This window comes from Asparagus officinalis, chromosome 1, assembly GCF_001876935.1.
Source record: "Asparagus officinalis chromosome 1, Aspof.V1, whole genome shotgun sequence".
Classification (NCBI taxonomy): domain Eukaryota; kingdom Viridiplantae; phylum Streptophyta; class Magnoliopsida; order Asparagales; family Asparagaceae; genus Asparagus; species Asparagus officinalis.
In genome coordinates this window covers 27,411,549-27,431,207 of record NC_033794.1, presented here as the reverse complement: position 1 = coordinate 27,431,207, position 19,659 = coordinate 27,411,549, and the positions used below count along the sequence as shown (strand labels likewise).

Sequence of the window (19,659 nt, the reverse complement as noted above, 5' to 3'; positions counted from 1 at the left end):
TATCCAATATAGTCTATTTGCACAAAATATGCCTTTTGGCAAACATGTATGTTAATCTTAAAACAAACAGTCTCATCAGTGTTAAATCATTTATAACTTCATGTATCAAGGATTAGCCTGCAGGTTTAATTAATTTTTATTTTAACCCTTCTTTGTCACGTCAATTTTCCACAATTAATTTTTTTTATTTTGGTTTATGAATATTATGTCAATTGATCTGGACAGCATGTCTGGTGACTGATTCTTTGTTGTCTACATTTTCCCCCCTTTTCTTAGGGTTTGAGGAAGCTTGTGGATGATGCATCTAATTAATTTTTTAAATGAAAATGTTACAAAAGTAGTGGTTACAGTTCCTGCATACTTCAATAACTCCCACAGGATAGGAACATAGGATGCTGGACGCATTGCCGGTTTAGAAGTCCTTCGCATTATTAATGAACCTACCGCTGCATCTTTGGCTTATGAGTTTGAAAATAACAGGTTTGATGTTTAATGTTTCAGGTATTAGTTTATATACGTGACATCTTTAATGTATGCTTTGAATAATTAAAAAGTAGTACTGCACTAACTTTGGATTATGGAAAGGGTGTATTTGGAGGTTGTGATTGTTGAATCCTAAATGAGTGTTTTGGATTTTATATGGGATTATGCAAACGTTTAGTCAAGTTTCTAATGTCATGAGCTTGGATTTGCATCCACATCGTCAAACATTACTTTTAGGCATATTCTTGTGACAATATTTGATTGATCTATCACATTATAGATGCAACCAGTGTACTATCACTCAATCAATCCCTAAATATTATATCATTGTTTAAATGTTGTGAATTTTTAGATTTTGCCTATATGTTTGATCCATTGTTTACATTCAATAATTTTACACCAAATCTTTGCCTAAATAAAATTAAAATTTTAAAAGAAATAATAAAAAATGCAATGCAAACCAACTAGTATACCAAAAATTGTAAGTGCACAATTAATCAAGTTATAGCATAAAAAGTTATCGATCCCACGAGGAAGGTATTTGTAGGAGAAAATTAGAACTGGTTCGTATGTTGTGCGCGTGACAATTAGAAGTGATGATAGATATGATTGTGGAGAGATGGTGAGAAATGAGAATGATTGTGTGTAAAAAATGATATTGAGAGTGATAGATAAAGAATAAATGAAATCACAGGGAAAGAAAGGAAAAATGAAGGAAATAAAAATCAAGAAAATAAAACAAGAGGAAAAATAAAGAAAGAAAAGAATGAGGGTTCAATTAAAGATATAAGGAATCTAGAATTGAACCCACCTCAAAAGAAAAGGCAATTCCCTAGAGGGTTCTAGCATCAAGGCGAATCAAAGAATATGAAAATAAAGTAAAATAAAAACTAATCCCAAGAGGGTTCTAGCCTCAAGGTGAATAGTGCAGAAAAATAAAATCTAACTACAAAATAAATTACAAAAACTAAACTAAAAAATAAAATGCAAGAATTAAATACGAGAAAATAAATATACTCTATAAGCATAAAATAAATCTACTCTATAAGCATAAAATAAATCTAAGAAAAAAAGGGTTCTAGCCTCTTGGCTATTTAAGTAAGAAAATAAAAAGATAAAAATATTAACAAAGAGGAAATTTAAGGGTTCTAGCCTCTTGGCTATTTAAGTAAGAAAATAAAAAGATAAAAATATTAACAAAGAGGAAATTTACCACCCAAGAGGGTTCTAGCCTCAAGATGAAAGCAAACCTCACTCTTGATCTTCATCTTCATTCTATCTTCATCTTCATCATCAAACAAAGAGAAAAAAAGAAAAATATGAAGAGGTGAAAAAAATTCTTTTATTGATTATAACAAAAAGTTACAAAATTAGAAGGTCTTCTCAATTAAGAGTAACCCTCCTCTCCAAATAGAGTTACTAAATTTTTCACACCTCTAACCCCTCACTCTCTACCCTTATTTATAGTAAATATCAATGAATGTGAGCCATTAGATCAAACTTGGGCTCTAAGACAATAAAAATTAGCCATTGAAGCATTCTGTGCGTTCAGGTATCGATGCGAGCATCGATACCAGCATCGATGTAGGCATCGATGCCACCATCGATACCTACTGTTTCCAAAATCTGATTTCACATATGGCTTCGTCTCGTCGAGATAGACGACTTTTATATATTATATGTTAAATTCCGCCTTCCGGATTGAGAGATATCATCGTTTCTTTACTGCTAACCATCTTGAATACTTTTCCTTTCATATTGGATTTTTTTATTTTCTCTGGCTTCTACATGCTACTCAGCTTGATTCTAGGTTTAGGCTTTTTGGCTCTTGCTTGTGTTCTTTATTTAATTCATGAGATTTTATTGAGAGAAGAGATTTTGGGTTTTATTCTTGACTAACCTACAATTAAAGATAAAAACAATTATTAGTGGTATATTTATTCATTAAAAATAGATAATTAGGGTACAAAATTATAATAAAAATAGTATTATCAAGAAGAATGAGGGAAAAGATGATGAGAAGGGAGGGAGAGAGAAGTTTTTTTTTACAAAATTTTAAAACTTAAAGGGTTAAATTAGGAATATGAGAAATTTGAAGAGTATATATAAAACTCGCTTAATTTTCTTTCTTAAAAAATGCTTCTGGTGACCAGAAAGGTTTATTTGTCACTAATTTGTTATTTTTTAGGTTAAATTATCACTGGTGTCACTTTTTAGGCTAAAGTGGTAAAGAGGTGGTACTATTTAGGCCAATTTGGTATTCTAGTCAATGAATGAAAGATCTAGTTCTGAATATTTTATAAAGCAATTTAAGTTTTTTGAGTAAAATTAAGAATCTTTAGAAGAGATTTTCATAAACTTTTTTACTATTTTTATATGCTTATGTGGATGCTATATCATATAAAAACATACTAGAGTTAGCATTAATCTTTAGTTTATAATTTTTTTAAATCTATTAATGATTAGAAACAAACTTCATATTCTCTTTAATTTTGTTCTAGCCCACTTTTAATTAATCATCTTGGCTTATTAGCTTTAATTATTCATCTTCCTTTTATAGTGTTATTTTTTTCAAGTGTTTTGAACTTTCGCAACGCCATACTTTCTCAAGTCAAGCTTAGTTTCATGTCAATCTAAATAACATGAAAATTTAAATTGACTTTGGTTTACATTGGTTTTATGTCAATTCAATTATTAACATGAAAATTTAAATTCAATATAGGCTATAGCCTATTCAAATAAACATCAAAGAAAATAAATAATCACAATGTTAAATTTTAGAGACATAAGCGAGCAAAAACTATCAAAGTAGAACTGAAGAATAAATTTTAGTAAGAAAATAAATTAAATATAATTAGTCATGGTATTTGACCACATGCACTACAACTACATAAAAACTATATAACAATTACCCAAAATGTAAAAATTACTCATGTATTTCTTTATACACAACTTATTTATTAATGTAAAGATTTATTAATTATTCAACTTAAGAATTTCTATTATTACAAAAGTCACTTTATAGTTTTTCACTCAAAGAAAAAGAATTGAGGATGAAAAGTATGTCCATGTGCAAAGCACATGCATTATACTAGTTAAGAATTAAATATCATATGTGTGCCATATGGAATCATCCAGGTGAAATTTATCACATTTGCGTAATAGAAAGAATTAACTAATATGCTAATTCAAAATAATCTTAGATATTTCTCTTGAAAACAACGAATTTAAATTTGTGTGTCATATGGAATCATCCAAGTGAAATTTATCGCATTTGCATAATAGAAAGAATTAACTAATATGCTAATTCAAAATAATCTTAGATATTTCTCTTGAAAACAACGAATTTAAATTTGTGTGTCATACAAAGCTAGATCTAGGATAATTTGTGGGATAAAATTTTATAGTGATAGTCAACTAAAAATAAAACTAAAACAAAATTTTACACTGTCAGTCAACTAGAACTCTAACAAATCTAGAACAAGAATACTTGTACAAAATTATCCTACATTTTTATTTTTCTATACAAAAATGGTAGTTCTAGTTTCCCAAATTATCCCATGTTTTAGCTTGGAATTATGTGGTAAAAAACTAGAACTCCTATTTATTTTATTATTTATTATTATTTTTATATTTTTTTACTTCTTTCTTATTATAGTCATCACCATCATTAGATCATGCTGTCAGATTAGATCTCGTCTCCTCTTAGTCATCTCTGATATTTTCTTTTTTATCAAATATTATAATTATATAATTAATTTGAAGCAAACAATCCTAATTTATTAAACAATAAATATTAAGAGATGAGGGAAAGAGATTTTGGGGAATTGAAAAAGGAAGGAAAATGTGAAAAAAATTTAGACTTGTACTATAATAATAACTAAAAATAAAAAAATTACAACATAAATTATTATATTAATTGTTAATAATAATATTTTATAGTCTAACCAAAAGTTATTTAATAGTAAATAACATTCTTGTAAAACAATTATCAATTAATAATAGTAAGTTTAAAAATGTATAAATAGTATATATATTCTCAAAATCCATAAATATATACTTTATGATTATAAAAAATCATCTCACATTATTTTATGAAAATATCACACTTCACAAAATTATTCCTATTTATCCCACAAAAATATTCCACTAGGAAAAAATTATTCCACTTTAACAATTATACCATCTCGCACGAAAATGTCCCAATTGACTACCACGCCCTTAGATATTGTTCTTGAAAACAAATGAGAGCACTCACATGAATTTAAATTTGTGGAATACTCGAAGCAGTGCTCAGTGCATTGGTGGTGCCCCTTAGCCATGCCCGAAGGTTTGGCACCATGTTCCGAAGGATCCTGGGGAGGTTTCCTCAGCTAAACTAATAATAATAAGGAAAGTGAACGAAACCGTGAAGTATTTAAGTGCTATTTAGCCTAATTAACATTTACCCCCGTGAAACACACCCTAATCTCCTTACTGATTGTGGTCCTCGTCTTTATTTCCCATGGGCCTTTGTAAAATAGTGGATTTGCCCCGGGCGTCTGGGCCTTAATGTGGACAAAACCCAATCATCAAATTCAAACCTCAGACCTCGCCGAACTCTCAAATGGCAGCAGCCCGGCTTTTGTCAGCATCCCCCCCCTCCATCGCCGAGCCTCTCTCCTCGATCGTAGAATCCTTGCATTCCGCTCAAGCTCGAACCCTTCCGACTCCATCTTCCCCGGATGGCGATCTCCCAGCGATTCCCGCCTCCGCCGCCTCGCGGAGACCATCACCTTGCCCGCCGCGACACCGTCCAGATCGTCGCCGGCCCCGGCGTCTCCGGGTCCGATCTCAGGTCCTTTGGTTTTCTTTCTCCTCGTTTTGATTTAGCAATTTAACGTCTGAAGCGTAAACTTGCGTTGGAATTGTAAGTCTTGAATTGGACTGAATGGGGGCTGTTGTGGACCTCCAGGTTCTCGTCTGATGTGTGGCTGAGGTGGCGCACGTTCAGACCACCACGGCTCAGGTCGTCAACACACAAATATTGTAGCCTGATGATCTGGTAGCGAAATTTTTTTTGGAGAGTTTATCGGGATTAATGGGCCCCTTGGCTCTCTTGGCTTGTGTGTCCTTGAATGTGCACCTTCACAACTCAGATTGTCAACATACTCGGGTCATAGCCCGATGTTCCGTCTACATGTCACATCAGCAACACACTAGAGAAAGACACATGTAAGAGTAAATGAGGACTATTGTGTTCCTCCGTCGTCTTGGCTAGCGTGTTGCTGGCGTGATACACATTTGGACCTACACAACTTAGATCATAAACGTACCCATGTTCACAGCCAACGGCTAGATACGTGCCCTATTAGTGACACTAGCGAAGAACATGGAGGGACATGACGGTCCCTATTTACTCTGCCTTTATTGTGGATACCTCAAAGTCGCAAATGTGGTCAGCGTCTACCGCTATCAGCTTGTTGTTTGAGTCTTGGGTAATGGGTTGGGTGGGAAGCTCTTGTGCGGGATGGAACATAGGAGGTACACACTGGGGCTGCCTCCAACCAAACCCTCTAGTAAACCATGGAATGTGCCTCTTTCCTACCGTGGTTAATTCCTAATGGTAAGCTTACAGAAGATTTATCCATAATAAAGTTATAATAACTTGAACAATATGAAGAGGATTATAATGAGAGATGAATGAAGAGGTACAATTAGAGATAAAATGGAATTTTCGAGTTGAACTCAGCCTTTAAGCCTTCATAAGCTATTAACCTTTCTCCATGTGACTCTATTTTCCTTCTTGACCTCCCCTATCTCTATCAACCCTGTGGTCATCCATTTGTATTTTGTCAAGACCTGATAACGGTCAACTATTCTAAGTAAATTCTTCTTAATGATTAAAAGCAGTTGTCATATTTTACATGGTAATTTAGAATTTGCATGTTTTTTTTCTCAATATGTAATTAATCATTCAAGTTGGTGCGGTTAAGCTAAAGCTTCTTGCACCTAACATTCATAGAAAACTCACTTTTTTCTCCAAAGTTTCTTTGGATAGGAATTTGTCGGTTTCTTTGGCTAGTGGGTAGGTAAATGTACCTTTTGGGTCATGCAGCTCAAGCTCGGCAACCCCCAGAGCTCACCTAGACTAGGAAAGAAGTTTAGAATTTGTATGTTTTTTTAGAAGTAACCATGAGTATTATATGCCGACGTGGAAAAGGGCTGTCTCAACAACGAATCTCGATACCTGTTGCTATATACTTGTATTTCTTATACGCATCCACACACATGCATGCAAATACATACATGATTTAACTTAAAATTATATTTGATGGGTTGTTATTCATTCATAGTAAAATAATCAGTAAGAAAATTCGCTAATGAGGCCTAAAATACTTTCAGTTTCATATTATAATTTTGAGTCAAATGAAAGTTACGAAGTTGTGAACTTGTGAGTGATGGATAATATACAGCCATGAATATCATGTCCACATACGTGATGGACATTCCAAAATTTTGTTTGAAATGGTCCTATTTATCTATAGAGTTTAATTAGAAAACTTCTTGTTAACTATTTTAGACAACCATTGGTATCTTTCTTTAACCATCTCTAAGTTGTTTGCTTTAGTTGTTATTTGGCTGTTAAAAGTTATCTAATAATCAGAAATCCAGTGACTTGCATACACATCAAGTCAATTTATAGCCTTATAGGTCTTACAGCTTATATGTACATTACTATTATGATTGCTTTGACATTGTAATACCCTATGACAGGAATGCTATTGGTTCTACTCTGTTCAACCAATGGTTGCAAAATTTGCAGAGTGAAACAGGCCTTTTAGCTCAGGGAAAAATGTGTTTGAGGCAAGTACAAATTCAGGTAGCCTTCTGGTAAGCCTTCAGAGAAATCTTGATATCCTATTGGATGTTATAGCTTTAAGTTTTAAAAAGTTAATTGTAGATATGCCTAACTTGAAAAAGATATCTATCTCTTCATATTAAATGAGAATCATCATAATACAGCAGTTTTTTGCAAGTCACATGAAGCACGCATGTGGCTTGTAGATTCAGGCTAAATGGGCTTATATTATTGTTTTTTGCAGTTATAAAAAGCAAGCTATTCAACAGTTCTGGAATTTGTCTTTGTAGTGTTTAAGAAAAAACCCTGAAATTCTATAAGCTTCTAACACATAAAGAAACATATAACATGACCTATAAGTTCCTTTTGGCCAACTCATACCTGAGGTCGTACATGGAGCATTTGGTTCGTCTTTCTTCTTTCTATATATGACCTTCGAATGTAATGTGTTTCTTGTAAAGCTAAAGGTCCCTGTCTTCTCCAAGAATAGAAATAGGCTGCATGGTTTTTATTTTATTTAAGACAACAATTAGGGAAACATTTTCTGTTATTCTCTTGCTATGCTGCCTAGAAGTTAACTATGTAGAATTATCCCAGACAGTAGCACAAATTTTACACTTCTTTTTTATTCCATAATCATAAGCACAATCTTTGCCTCTAAATTCTCTTATGATAACATTGAATATAAGGAAAGAGATTCTCATTCTATTATATAAATGTGTATTACCAGAGAATAATTTAAATTTTCTTATAAATTTATGATCTATCAATTTTCACTTCTTAGAAGTCCTGACAGGCTGACATTGATAAATTTGATAAACAGGGAGTTGATATGTTTGGAAGACGTGTAGGATTTTTGAAGTTTAAAGCTGACATGCTTGAGAAGGAAACAGGGACAAAGGTATGATCAATCTTCAGCATGACTTGGAGTTATCATTTGCCACCTTTCCTCATAACACCCATATTGTCTGCCATTTTAGTTAAGCTAATATGATGTCAACCTGGATATCTAAATGCTTTTATGCTCTCCTGTGTTTTTGTCCAGAAATTTATATTGCATGGAAGCAACATGTTACAACTTTGTCCAACTTAATCTGTTTTGAAATATTGTAAATTTATCATGAGAATTCTGCACCATTACATTTAAGGACCTGTAATTTTACTTGTTTAATATTATAATTGAACGTCAGCTTAAAGTTGGTAAGAATGGTGGAAGATTTTTAATTCCTTATGCATTTTTATTCATCTTTATTTATTGATATTCAATTACAAGGGTTTTGACGTTTTCTAGGCCTAGAATTTTTTATTTTTTTCCTTCTAGAGCAGGAGGGGTTCTTTTGATGCTTGTAGATGCTCAGTGATATATTAGCATATGTTTCATACTATAGCCATTTATTAATTTTTGGTTTAATTGGACTTTAATGCCCTAGAGTTTCATCAGTTTTTAACTTTGATATCCTGTAGTCTTTTTTTTTTTGCCCCAAAAATGCCCCAAAGTTTTAACGATGGAGTTTAGTGTTAATTTAAAAAAGCAGGTAAGATGACATTAATACCCATTATCCTCTTCTTCCTCTTCATGTTTGTTCCGTTCTTTAAATCTTAATTGGATCTTGAGATCCCAAAATTCTCTCAAACAGCCAATCATTCATCAAACAAATCATCGAAAAGAGGAAATCTTTTTCGACTCCAATCCCATCAAAGTCTACAAAAGGGTGGAAAAACAAGACAGATCTCAAATTCTAACCATTTTCAATTGTTGGACAAAAAACAAAAACCCAATAACAAAATCTCAAAAACCTACATTTAAATCCCACTCCATTTTCACCCTAAACTTCAAAAAGCTTTCTCTTACATTACGAACAAGTGATGATCCACAAAAATTTTCACTATTTTAATGGGTTTAATGTTGTGAAGGAGGAAGAAAGGGATTCCTGGGGAAATTCTTTTTAGTCCTGGGGTATAGAATTCAAATGTTGTGTTTAAACAGAATTCTAGATAGCAATATAATGGAAGGTACCAAAGTTGAATAACTATGAACTTTGGGGGTACTTTTTGGGCAAAAAGTGCATTCATTGTATTAAAGCTAACAATCGATAAGCCTTTAGAGCATCAAGGTGCAATTAACCCTTAATTTTTTTAGTAACTTCATGTTTTTTTAGTAGCAGTTATATATTCATGCATTTTCCACATGTTTCACCTGCACTTGCTGCTGTCTTCTAGTTTTCATGTATTTACTTGTAAATGCAATTTCATTTAACTATTATATACTTCAGCATCAGTATTTTACTAAATTATCCCCACTTTGTGTATGTGCCTTGTTATATTGTATAGTTACCAGGTATTGTATTTGCAAGGGGTCCAGCTGTTGCTGTGCTGATTTTTTTGGAGTCTGGAGGAGAGACTTATGTAGTTCTCACAGAACAGGTATCATGTTTATGTGCTGAGGTGAAATATTTGTTAACACCTTCAATAAGCATCTTGACATGCTTGGACTGTTCATATAAAGTAATTAACATTCCTTCATTTTCTTGTAGGAAGGATATTAAATTCTTTTTATATATATTACTGTTGTATTTTTCCTCTATGTACCAAATGGGACTTGATTAAATAACATCGAAATAGTCCTATGTTGTTTTCTCACTATAGTTGATTTGATGTCGTATTTGGAATGCTTAGTGGTATATCTGACCTAATTTCTCTTACAAAAGGCAAGGGTTCCTGTTGGCAAATCAATTCTGGAATTACCAGCTGGCATGCTGGATGATGAAAGAGGTGATATAGTTGGAACTGCAGTTCGTGAGGTAATCTCCTATAATTTTCTTAAAAAAATTTTGTTCATGCCTTTCAAAGTCTTCTATTTGAACACTTGAAGGCATCACAAGGATAGGTGAATCAGCCTATACATAAGCATGCAACTTACTGAAAGGCCAGAAATGATAAGACTGCTGCAGTAACGCTGAAACTGGTTCAGTCAACCCATGCACAATTATTTAAAATTATTGTTATGTTAACTTTGAAACTGATGCAACCAGCCCAATGTATCAGCATCATTATATTCACTACTTGAAAAAATAAGATTTGATATGCAAAATATGGCCAAACGGTACTTAATTGTCGTCTACATTGTTCCAGGACATTTTGAGTTAGTTCATTTACAGCTGAGTCAAATCACAAGTTCAACGTAATTGATATTCATGTCATGTTCTGTACACTTTATGTAATTTACATTTCTAATGATAACCCACCATGCTTATTCTCAACTACTGGAACAGATACTTAAACTGCTTAATATATCTTTGCTGCAAGATTTGGAATATTCTCCGAAACAAATTGGAAATCCTGGTGGTAGTGTCATCATCATCATCATTATTATATATAAAATGCTGTTTAAAAACAAAGTGACAGTCATAGCGAAAATAGTGCTTTTAAACTCCAAGACTCTACCCAAAATCCCTGAGTGGCACACCTGATTATATTATTAAACTATTCTATTGATATATATAAGAGTAAAGCTCTTGTGAACTTAATTGGATAGGAGCTTCTTGTCCATCAACTTTTATAGCCTTTGATTTTCAATTGGGATTTTCTGTTGTTGTAGTATTTTGGTTTGGGATTTGTGCTAGCATGTGATAGTAGTGATACAAATCAACGCACAGATCTCAAAGATAGCCTTGATGTGTAGCACCAATCTCAAAGAAAAATCAAAGGTTCAAAAAATTGGTGGACAAGAGCTCCTATCTACTTAAATTACAAGAGCTTCACTCAAGTAAAGCTCTTGTAAACTTAAATGGATAGGAGCTTTTGTCTACCAACTGTTATGGCCTTTGATATTGCTTTGAGATTTGTCCTAGCATGTGATACAAATCAATGCACACATATCAAAGATAGCCTTGATGTGTAGCACGAATCTCAAAGCAAAATCAAAGGCTAAAAAAATTGGTGGACGAGAGCTCCCATCAACTTAAGTTTACAAGAGCTTTACTCTATATGAATGAGTAAAACTCTTGTAAACTTAAGTATATAAGAGCATGTTGTCCACCAACTTTTATAGCCTTCGGTTTTGCTTTGAAGAGTTGAACCTGACATGACAGTTTGTTTCCACGAATGGTTTGTTTACTATTCTGATCTCAGCTTAAGGGCAGCTATTTGCATATGAATTATGATGGCCACATATAAGCTGTTTCCTAGGAGAGTTGCACCGTTATTTAATTTACTATCCTTATTATTTCTGATTATATCACGATAGATAATTATACTGTTGTTTCCGTTTGATAGAGAGTGATCCATGATTCTTTGTGGATTTAACAGGCCTGAGTCATATAAATTCTTCATCTTGTTTTCTTCTTTCTCATCTGCAGTATCGGTGGTTAATAATACTACGCTACTTGTGAAAACAAAGCCATAAGAGTTGAATACCTGCTTGCAGGGTTGTCAGTACTGTCCTGTGCTGAAAATTGCAATCCAGTTACCACCAACCCGAACTGTTCGCTTTTGTGCATAATTTGATATGGGTTTGAAATCTTTACCTAAACAATTTTTTGATTGAATAAGCACTTAGAAGTTTGTCCTATCTGACCCTAAGTTGATATGAATCTGAGGAAACTGAACCTTACATTGGTTTTGTCCGTCCCTGACATGACCTAGATCTGCATATGCATTCAATGATCTAGAAATATACGCATACTGGAAAAACAGAAGCTCAATTAGAATATATCTTAATTACCTCCCAAAATATGTATGATTTACTTGGTAATGACAACTATATTTGTTTTATAGTTATGTTGGGATGATTGACATTGAATCTGCATTTTGATCTAATCTTCAAATGATACATTGATAAATAGTTTTTGCTATGATGCAAACCTTCACCCTTAGTTTAAATAAAAGGAAATAATTTATGCACAAAAAAAGGAAAATAAAATAGGTGTGGTGCTTAAGCAAAGCATTGATGATATTTCAAAGTATTACATTTTACACGTGTTTAATGTTGATCCAAGTAAACTTATCTCGTTATTGATACCTGATTAAAACTAAACAGCAACTAGATCTGACCAATTTTTGGTCCGAACTAATGAGGGTATTTGTTATTATTTTGTACAGTTAATCTAGGAATCTTGTGGATATTGTGAAACCAGTCAAACTGGACAAAAATCTCGGAGGCCTATACCTTATGGTTGTGGATAGGATTAAGGTTGATGTTTTAGACCTGGTACATATTGTAGATTGGGTACAAATATGGGAAACCTAAACTCCATAACATGTCTAGGTCTTATCTGCACTAAGTTTAGTGCAGAATGACATTACTTATCCTTTTTGTTGAATTGAATGTCAATAATTGATGATATCTTTGCATGGGCAGCCCACATGTAGCTGTGGCAAAAATGTTTGATGGCTATGGTTGTGGTTCTGATGATATTCCTTCATATAATATTTATTTCAAGATACTGATTTCTGAAAGAACTCTTTGCATTTTGTCTTAAAAAATGAATATGACTTGAGACTGATTTTGTTGATTAGTTTGCACAGAAATTTAATGATATATGACTGGATGATATGTGATAATTATGGCAGGTTGAAGAAGAGATTGGTATCACCTTAAATGCAGATGCTATGGTCAACCTTACAGCACTTCTTGACCCAGCAACGGGACAAAAAGTTTTTCCATCACCGGTAAATCATAGGCTGTAGTTTACTACTGTTAGCTAATAGCCTAAACATTTGATTGAATATTAAGCACTAGAAGTAGACCATCAACTTTGGTACGCATTCAGTACAAACTCAGTCCTTTAATGTACAAAAACCTTTTCTTCCTATGCTCCTCGAACTTTTGATTACTGTCATATGAAAATTTTAATTACTATAGGAGAGAGATTAGAGATTGTAGGATAAAAATATCAAAAGGCTTTCCATGGAGAATACGGAATGTTATTTCTTAAGCATCCTCACAGAAATTTTGATTGTTTGAAGTCAATGCTCTGCACATTTTAGTTCTCTCTCTTCCTTTCTGGTTTTTGGTACTTGCCTCTTGATATTTTTCTGTTTATAATCTATCTAGATCTATGTCTATCTATGCTACTTATAAAAGAGGATTGGTGTATCAAAACTTTTGATCGCCCCTTTTGCCCTTTCAAATTTTGTTAATCTCAATTATTCCAACTATCTCTCGCCCCTTTTGCCCTTTCAAATTTTGTTAATCTCAATTATTCCAACTATCTTTAATTAATATTATAGCTTATCGTAATAATGAGATTTAATAATTAGACTCTTAAGATTCCATAACTTGTATAATTGAATGGATGAGTTAAGAACCAAATTTACTAATCAGCTACTCTTTCATTTTCCCTCTACGTAACCTCTCTTCCATCTCTGTACTATAAATTTACATACTCATTCTCTTCAACCTACCACATCACCGACAAAGCCAAATTCCTAAAATCACACAATTGAAGCTCAACCCAAAACTCTTTTGCATCAGGACGGGAAAGTTAGCAGAACAGTGGCTATTGTCTTCGTTCAGTGATCGATTTTGCCCAAAATCGTGTCAGAACTAGCCTGTTCATCTACAACTCAATTAGAACTTTGAGTCAATTTTGTTGCGGTTTTGATTATTATACTGAAAGTTGAAGTTAGATACTTGCTAAGAGTTTATATATATTAGATATCTCATGCTACAATTTCCATATTGTTTATTAGTTCTATAATATTATGGCATTTATGTCAACATTATACTTCAGATTCATTTTCACTCTCACATTTATTACGTTTAATTTTTTTCTTTGAAAATTTGAACAAGGATTTGATACCAATCTGTAGAGCTTTAATGAGTTTGAAATTTTTGGTGAATAATTACTCATTGAACTTTTTTGACACCCCCATCATGATCCTCTATGTATTTTAATAGGATAGTCTAGCCTGATGATGACATTTTATTGAGTAGTGCTACATAATTGAGCTTTCTAACAGAAATCTACCTAAAATTTAAAAGCAATATGGTTAACCTAAGGACATGAGACGCGTTGGCACCACTTTGCATGCCGTTGAGCATCAACTGCAATTATATATTTCATTTTAAGATCAAAATATATTATTAATAAAAATATATAGATATATTATTGAAAAGTTTAAATAAAAGTATTATCTAATCATTGTATTAAAAATCAGTATGTGAAAATATAATTAGAAATATCAAGTGTTTAGGGAATAATGATGATTACAATTATATATCTATGTAAACTTTTCTTTTCCATCATTAAAAACCTAAATTAAGTTAAACATAAATTATTTTAACATATTTTTATCATTGAAAGCTTATTTGAATATTTTACTTTAAATCTTTATTTCTTTTTCCTTTAAATCACTTCAGCATTTGTTTAAAGACTAGCTGCTCTCCTTTTCTTTTTTCTTTTGTCTTTTTCTATGTATTTGATAAATAAGCTCTGCTCAGCTTAGATTTCTTCCCTGCTGCATTCTCTGTATCCATATATTCTAGAAATTTGTCCTTGGAGAATTTATTGGTTTTTTCCGATACTAGTTCTTAAATCTTGAATACTTTGAAATTAGTCCCTCAAATCATTAAAATTGTTATTAATCCCCCTATTCTTATATCTTGATTGGAGGGATTAATTTGAAACAACTTATAAGAATTGGGGATCTAACTGCAATTTTATTGATTTGCGGAACTAATTTTGAAACAACTTATAAGAATTGATGGACCTAACAGAAAATTCAATGATTTGAGGAACTAATTTCAAAACATTCAAGATTCAAGGGGCTGATACTGAAAAAATCCTAAAATTATTTTTCCTCATTCTGGTAGGGTTCCTTGTAGGGAGAGAATTTTTGGTCGTTCTCATCAAATTGATTATCTATTCGCATCCTATACCCGTGGTTAACCCCGGATAATCTAATGGATCTATCATCTGCTTGCCATAGGAAGAGTGAAGATAAATTTGAGTAGGTGCACTCTTTCTTTAAGTATTTAATCATAAAAAGCAGGGTAAATTTCATGAAACCCCCAGCACTTCCAGGCGGGGTTATGGAAATTTACCCAACAAATTAAGCAAAAATCCTAGAAATGCCAGGATTATAGTCGTCTTTAATCTTGGGAAGCATGCTTATTAGTATTGATCAACAATATAAATCTGCTCATGTTTTTTCGGTTCAGGGTGGGTGTGATGAAGAGCTGAGCTTGTTCCTCTACCGCAGTCCCGTCAAGGAGGAGGTTATACGTGCATTGCATGGAAAGGAGATGGGACTTCGTGACCACGGTGAACTAATTAAGGTACGTGTTATTCCCTATGATAAGCTTTGGCATGTTACTGCCGATATGAAAGCTCTTTCTGCCATTGCACTATATGAAATGGCCAAAAGAGATGGTCTTTTGCCTGAGAGAAACTCACATCTTTCTACCTGAATCTACCTTTTCCCCCTTCCCTCTTTGAGTAAAAGTTGCACCTTTGTACTAGAATTGCTCTATTGTCGTTGTGTGAATGAAAAACCATTTGCTTTTACTTCGTGGTCTACCGTATGTTGTAGAGAGTATACATAGAAAATCATTATTTTTTAGTAGAAAATGAGAGCAAAATATGTAGTAAAATGGGGAAAAAGAGAGAATTAAGACATTGTAGCGTGAATGGAATAATAAGTGTTTGAGAGAAAAATGGAATAACAATTATCATGGGAATTTCTGAATTTGCCTAGACTAGCAATCAATGTCATGGAGTTCACCTTTTTTTCTAGCATGAAAATAGCTACTTGTTTATACGTTGTGCTAGTTACTTGTCCTTTTATGTAGCTATTGTATCGTTGCTTATTTTATTGATGACTTCGATAGCATGCTGCAAATTTTACAGCACTCTTCTTTTAGACTGTTTGGTATTTGGAGGCTTGCTCCTTAGTTGTAGAGACCTAAATTGATCATCAATAAGATAGAGTTTATCCCTTTAAGTTAGATCTCTGTCATTATCCACTTATCTTTTCGAGAAGGACATAAACTTGGTTAGGTTGCTAGAGAGAGAGAAATACCAACAACAAAAACAAAACCTTTATCCTAAATATTTGGTGAAATTTGTGGAGGGATGATTCAAGAAAAAACTGAGGTATGAAATACACTAGCATATTTTTCTTTATTCCTCCATTAAGGTGGCTGGGTTATTATACGAGTAAAGCACATATTTATTTGGTTTTTGAAAGCTTTAAGTGATTTTTGTTGTGCATAACCTGTAAGAAATTTCTAATTTAGCCCCTAGGATCATGATATATGCATATTATTTGCTTATTTCTTTCCAATTAAGTGAGAGGCATTTGATGAATCTATGTGAAAAGAGTTGAGGGTCCATAGCATCAATATATACATGCAATAGTGGAAGTAGCGGACTCTTCAGCTTGTATCTTGTTAATCATCTAAATTGGCTTAAAGTTTCACATTCCTTTACAATGAAAATGTCTCTTTTTTTTTGGAAATTTGTTTTTCTGTTAATTTGTTAATAAAGACAAATTGGTTACATCAGGCATTTATCCTGTAGTTACATGATGGCAGGTTGAATATAATTATTAATTGGCCTATTCTATTATATAAAAAAAGGGGACAGTTTACTTGGGAGAACAGTTGACTTCTAACTTACTTTATATGGCATTTGCATTGATTTGTATCACTTGTGTATATGAACTCCCGCATTAGTTTCACTTTACATGTACTGATTACAAGAATGGTTTCCTTTTCCAGAGAACTGATTACATGAATGATTAACCTAGTTTTTATATTATATGTTGTCCTGTTTATTTAATCAAATTGGAAAAATCAGATAATTTATCGTTTTTGGTCGACGGCTTTAATATCTGTTTAAAGGACACCTATTATGCTGATATTACAGAGCGAGCTCGTTATACATCTGATAGCACCTATTGTAATCACTATTGGTGTAGGGAGGTGGTTGGGGGGGGGAGGGGGGATCCTAAGGCAAGTGGTTTATGTTTGATTGGAATATTCCAGTGATATAAAGCTAATTTAATGTTATTACATACCGTTAAAAGCAATTTGGTGAAAATACGGTACTCATGTGCTGGTGCTAAAGTTTACGGTTTTTTTTTTTTTTGCGTGTTTGAACCGAATAATGTAGTTCGAAAACTCAATTGTTCTTTAACATATGCCTTTTTCGAGACAGCTTCCACTCATCTTACTTACGGTCTTACCGTTCAAATTTATACAATTCACTATAGAAAAGCTTTTTTTTTATTAATATTTGATATTTCCCCCTAACCCGCTCATCAACTACAGCCCTACAAGTAATGGTCCCAGGCCATTTAGCGACGCAAGTCTATTGAAAAAACAAACGGCAGAATGGACATTCTACCTCTTTGTCCCACCGCAATTGCAAGTGTTAACGTTGACGCTCTCTTTATTTTACTATCTCTACACCCACTTTTTCGTGCTAAATCTTTGCTAGTGTTGTTAAGATCAATGTTAACTGTATGATAAATCTTGTTCCAATCTGATACTAATAGCAGTATGTAATGAACCGGGACCACTGGATACTTTTTTTTAAGTAGAGGAGACCCGATCGACAACTCACGATGAAGGTTTTGCATGTTTGAACCTTGTGGTATTCAGGATAGTACAAGGTCTGTAGTATAAGCAATACTATATTAAAAGAGATGATTAAATCTTATATATTGGCCGTGCAAATTTCAGATTATTATTACTCTAATTTTTCATAGGTTAGAAAGAGGATGCAAGCACAAGAAGGAATCCTCTCTCTGTTCCCAGGAAAATGCAGTTGAGGCCGGAATAAGTGCAACTGTCCTCCAACAAACCTTGACAAAGAGTCTGATTGGTTGATGGAAAAGCTACTACTAAAATGTGTTAGCTTTAGTCCCCATTATTGTTAGCCCCCCCACTTGGTGCTTCCCTTTTCCACAAAGGGATCAAAGTGCAGCCCCACTGCTGATAGCAACGGCAATCCCCTTGATTCCACAATCTTGATCCTTACTCTTTTAGCTCCGATGATTGCCTTCGGCAGTCGGTCTTGTACCCGATCGTCGTTCCGTTGGCAGCCATCTTTCCGTCAGCGTAAATCTCGTGTCTCTGCACTCTCTGCCCCATACCGATCGCCTCTTGTAATCTCACCACGTTGAAAGTCATGCTCTGGTTCATGGCTGTCAGCTCGATCCAGCAGCCTCCTTTCTGGTATTCGTCTTCCGGGGCCCAGTATGAATCCTGGTTATCGTCTAATATGTTCCCCGCTGCGAATCCCCCGTTTTTGCCTCCCCTCTGACTGTTAGCTTTTACAGTGCTTCCTTTAGCCAGATCGACCGAGAAGATTGTATCGATTGCTGAGCGAAATTCTTTTAGCCGATCTACATCCGCATCCGATAGGAGACCTGTGCTGTTTGGCGGTATGTTGAGTAGAAGAACGCAGTTACGTCCGACGGAACTGTAGTATATATCTAACAATTGGCTCAAGGGTTTTGGTGTCTGAGATTTATGCCAGAACCATCCTGTACGGATTGAGACATCACACTCTGCTGGTACCCAATCGACTCCTCTCCGATCTCCGGTATTCAAATACCTGGAATTTAGCTTTTAGCATCTGAAACCTCGCTGCTTGAAATTAAAACTATAATGGCATACTTACTCGACTTCATCGGTTCCGATGGTTACCAACGTCCGGTTGATCGTCGACCAGCAAGTCGTTCCGGCAGCCCCGCCCTCATCTCCGACCCACCGGATGTCAGGACCGGCATCCGAGAATATGTTTATATCCTGCTGCAACTCCTTCACCATTGAAAACCATTCCTCGAAGTGGTAGGTCATGTTCTTTGCATTCTTCCCTTTTGCCCCATCAAACCAAATCTCATGCGCACTCCCATACCTAAAACCACGACGTAGTGAGAACAAACATTTTACAGATAGATGATGTAAGCAACGCTCACCTAGTGAGGAGTTCTTGTAGTTGTGCCAAGTAATGCTCATTGTACTCGATCTCAAGCCCGTAGGTCTTCTCATGTCGATCCCAAGGGGAGAGATACAGCCCCAAATCGATCCCTCTCGCTTTTGCAGCACCGGCGAGCTCTCGAACGACATCACCCTTCCCGTTCTTCCACGGGCTGCTCGCCACAGAGTGGTCCGTGTACGCTGACGGCCACAGGCAGAACCCGTCGTGGTGCTTGGCAGTAAGTATGACGAGAGAGAACCCTGCGTCTGCAGCCACCTCTACCCACTGTGTCGCGTTGAGCCCCGTGGGGTTGAAGATGGCCGGAGACTCGTTCCCCGTTCCCCATTCGGAGTCGGTGAAGGTGTTGACGCCGAAGTGGAAGAACATTATCAGTTCCCGCCG

The 19,659-nt window shown here is 34.4% G+C and overlaps 2 protein-coding genes across 3 annotated transcripts; one reads left to right on the top strand and one right to left on the bottom strand.

Moving 5' to 3' along the window:
• LOC109821948 (nudix hydrolase 14, chloroplastic) lies at nt 6,006–15,834 on the top strand. Of its 2 annotated transcripts, none has more exons than XM_020388105.1 (7): nt 6,006–6,088; nt 7,240–7,345; nt 8,148–8,225; nt 9,656–9,748; nt 10,033–10,125; nt 12,896–12,994; nt 15,489–15,834. In XM_020388105.1, the coding sequence occupies exons 2-7, from the start codon at nt 7,319–7,321 to the stop codon at nt 15,735–15,737; spliced, it is 639 nt and encodes a 212-aa protein (XP_020243694.1). In that variant the 5' UTR covers nt 6,006–6,088; nt 7,240–7,318; the 3' UTR covers nt 15,738–15,834. The 2 variants fall into 2 exon arrangements, with proteins under 2 accessions (XP_020243694.1, XP_020243698.1); XM_020388109.1 differs by having other exon boundaries at nt 7,240–7,356.
• LOC109821939 (alpha-L-fucosidase 1-like) lies at nt 17,757–19,653 on the bottom strand (the record flags this gene model as incomplete). Its single annotated transcript, XM_020388099.1, is given in 4 exon segments — nt 17,757–18,345; nt 18,348–18,891; nt 18,958–19,194; nt 19,256–19,653. Coding segments are annotated over 4 exon segments (1,317 nt in total), but the record flags the coding sequence as incomplete, so codon positions are not given.

Coding starts and splice junctions, on each gene's coding strand:
- LOC109821948 (XM_020388105.1), top strand. CDS start 7,319: ATGTGTTTGAGGCAAGTACAAATTCAG. Junction 7,346..8,147: donor TGAGGCAAGTACAAATTCAG/GTAGCCTTCTGG, acceptor TTTGATAAACAG/GGAGTTGATATGTTTGGAAG. Junction 12,995..15,488: donor AAAAAGTTTTTCCATCACCG/GTAAATCATAGG, acceptor TTTTCGGTTCAG/GGTGGGTGTGATGAAGAGCT.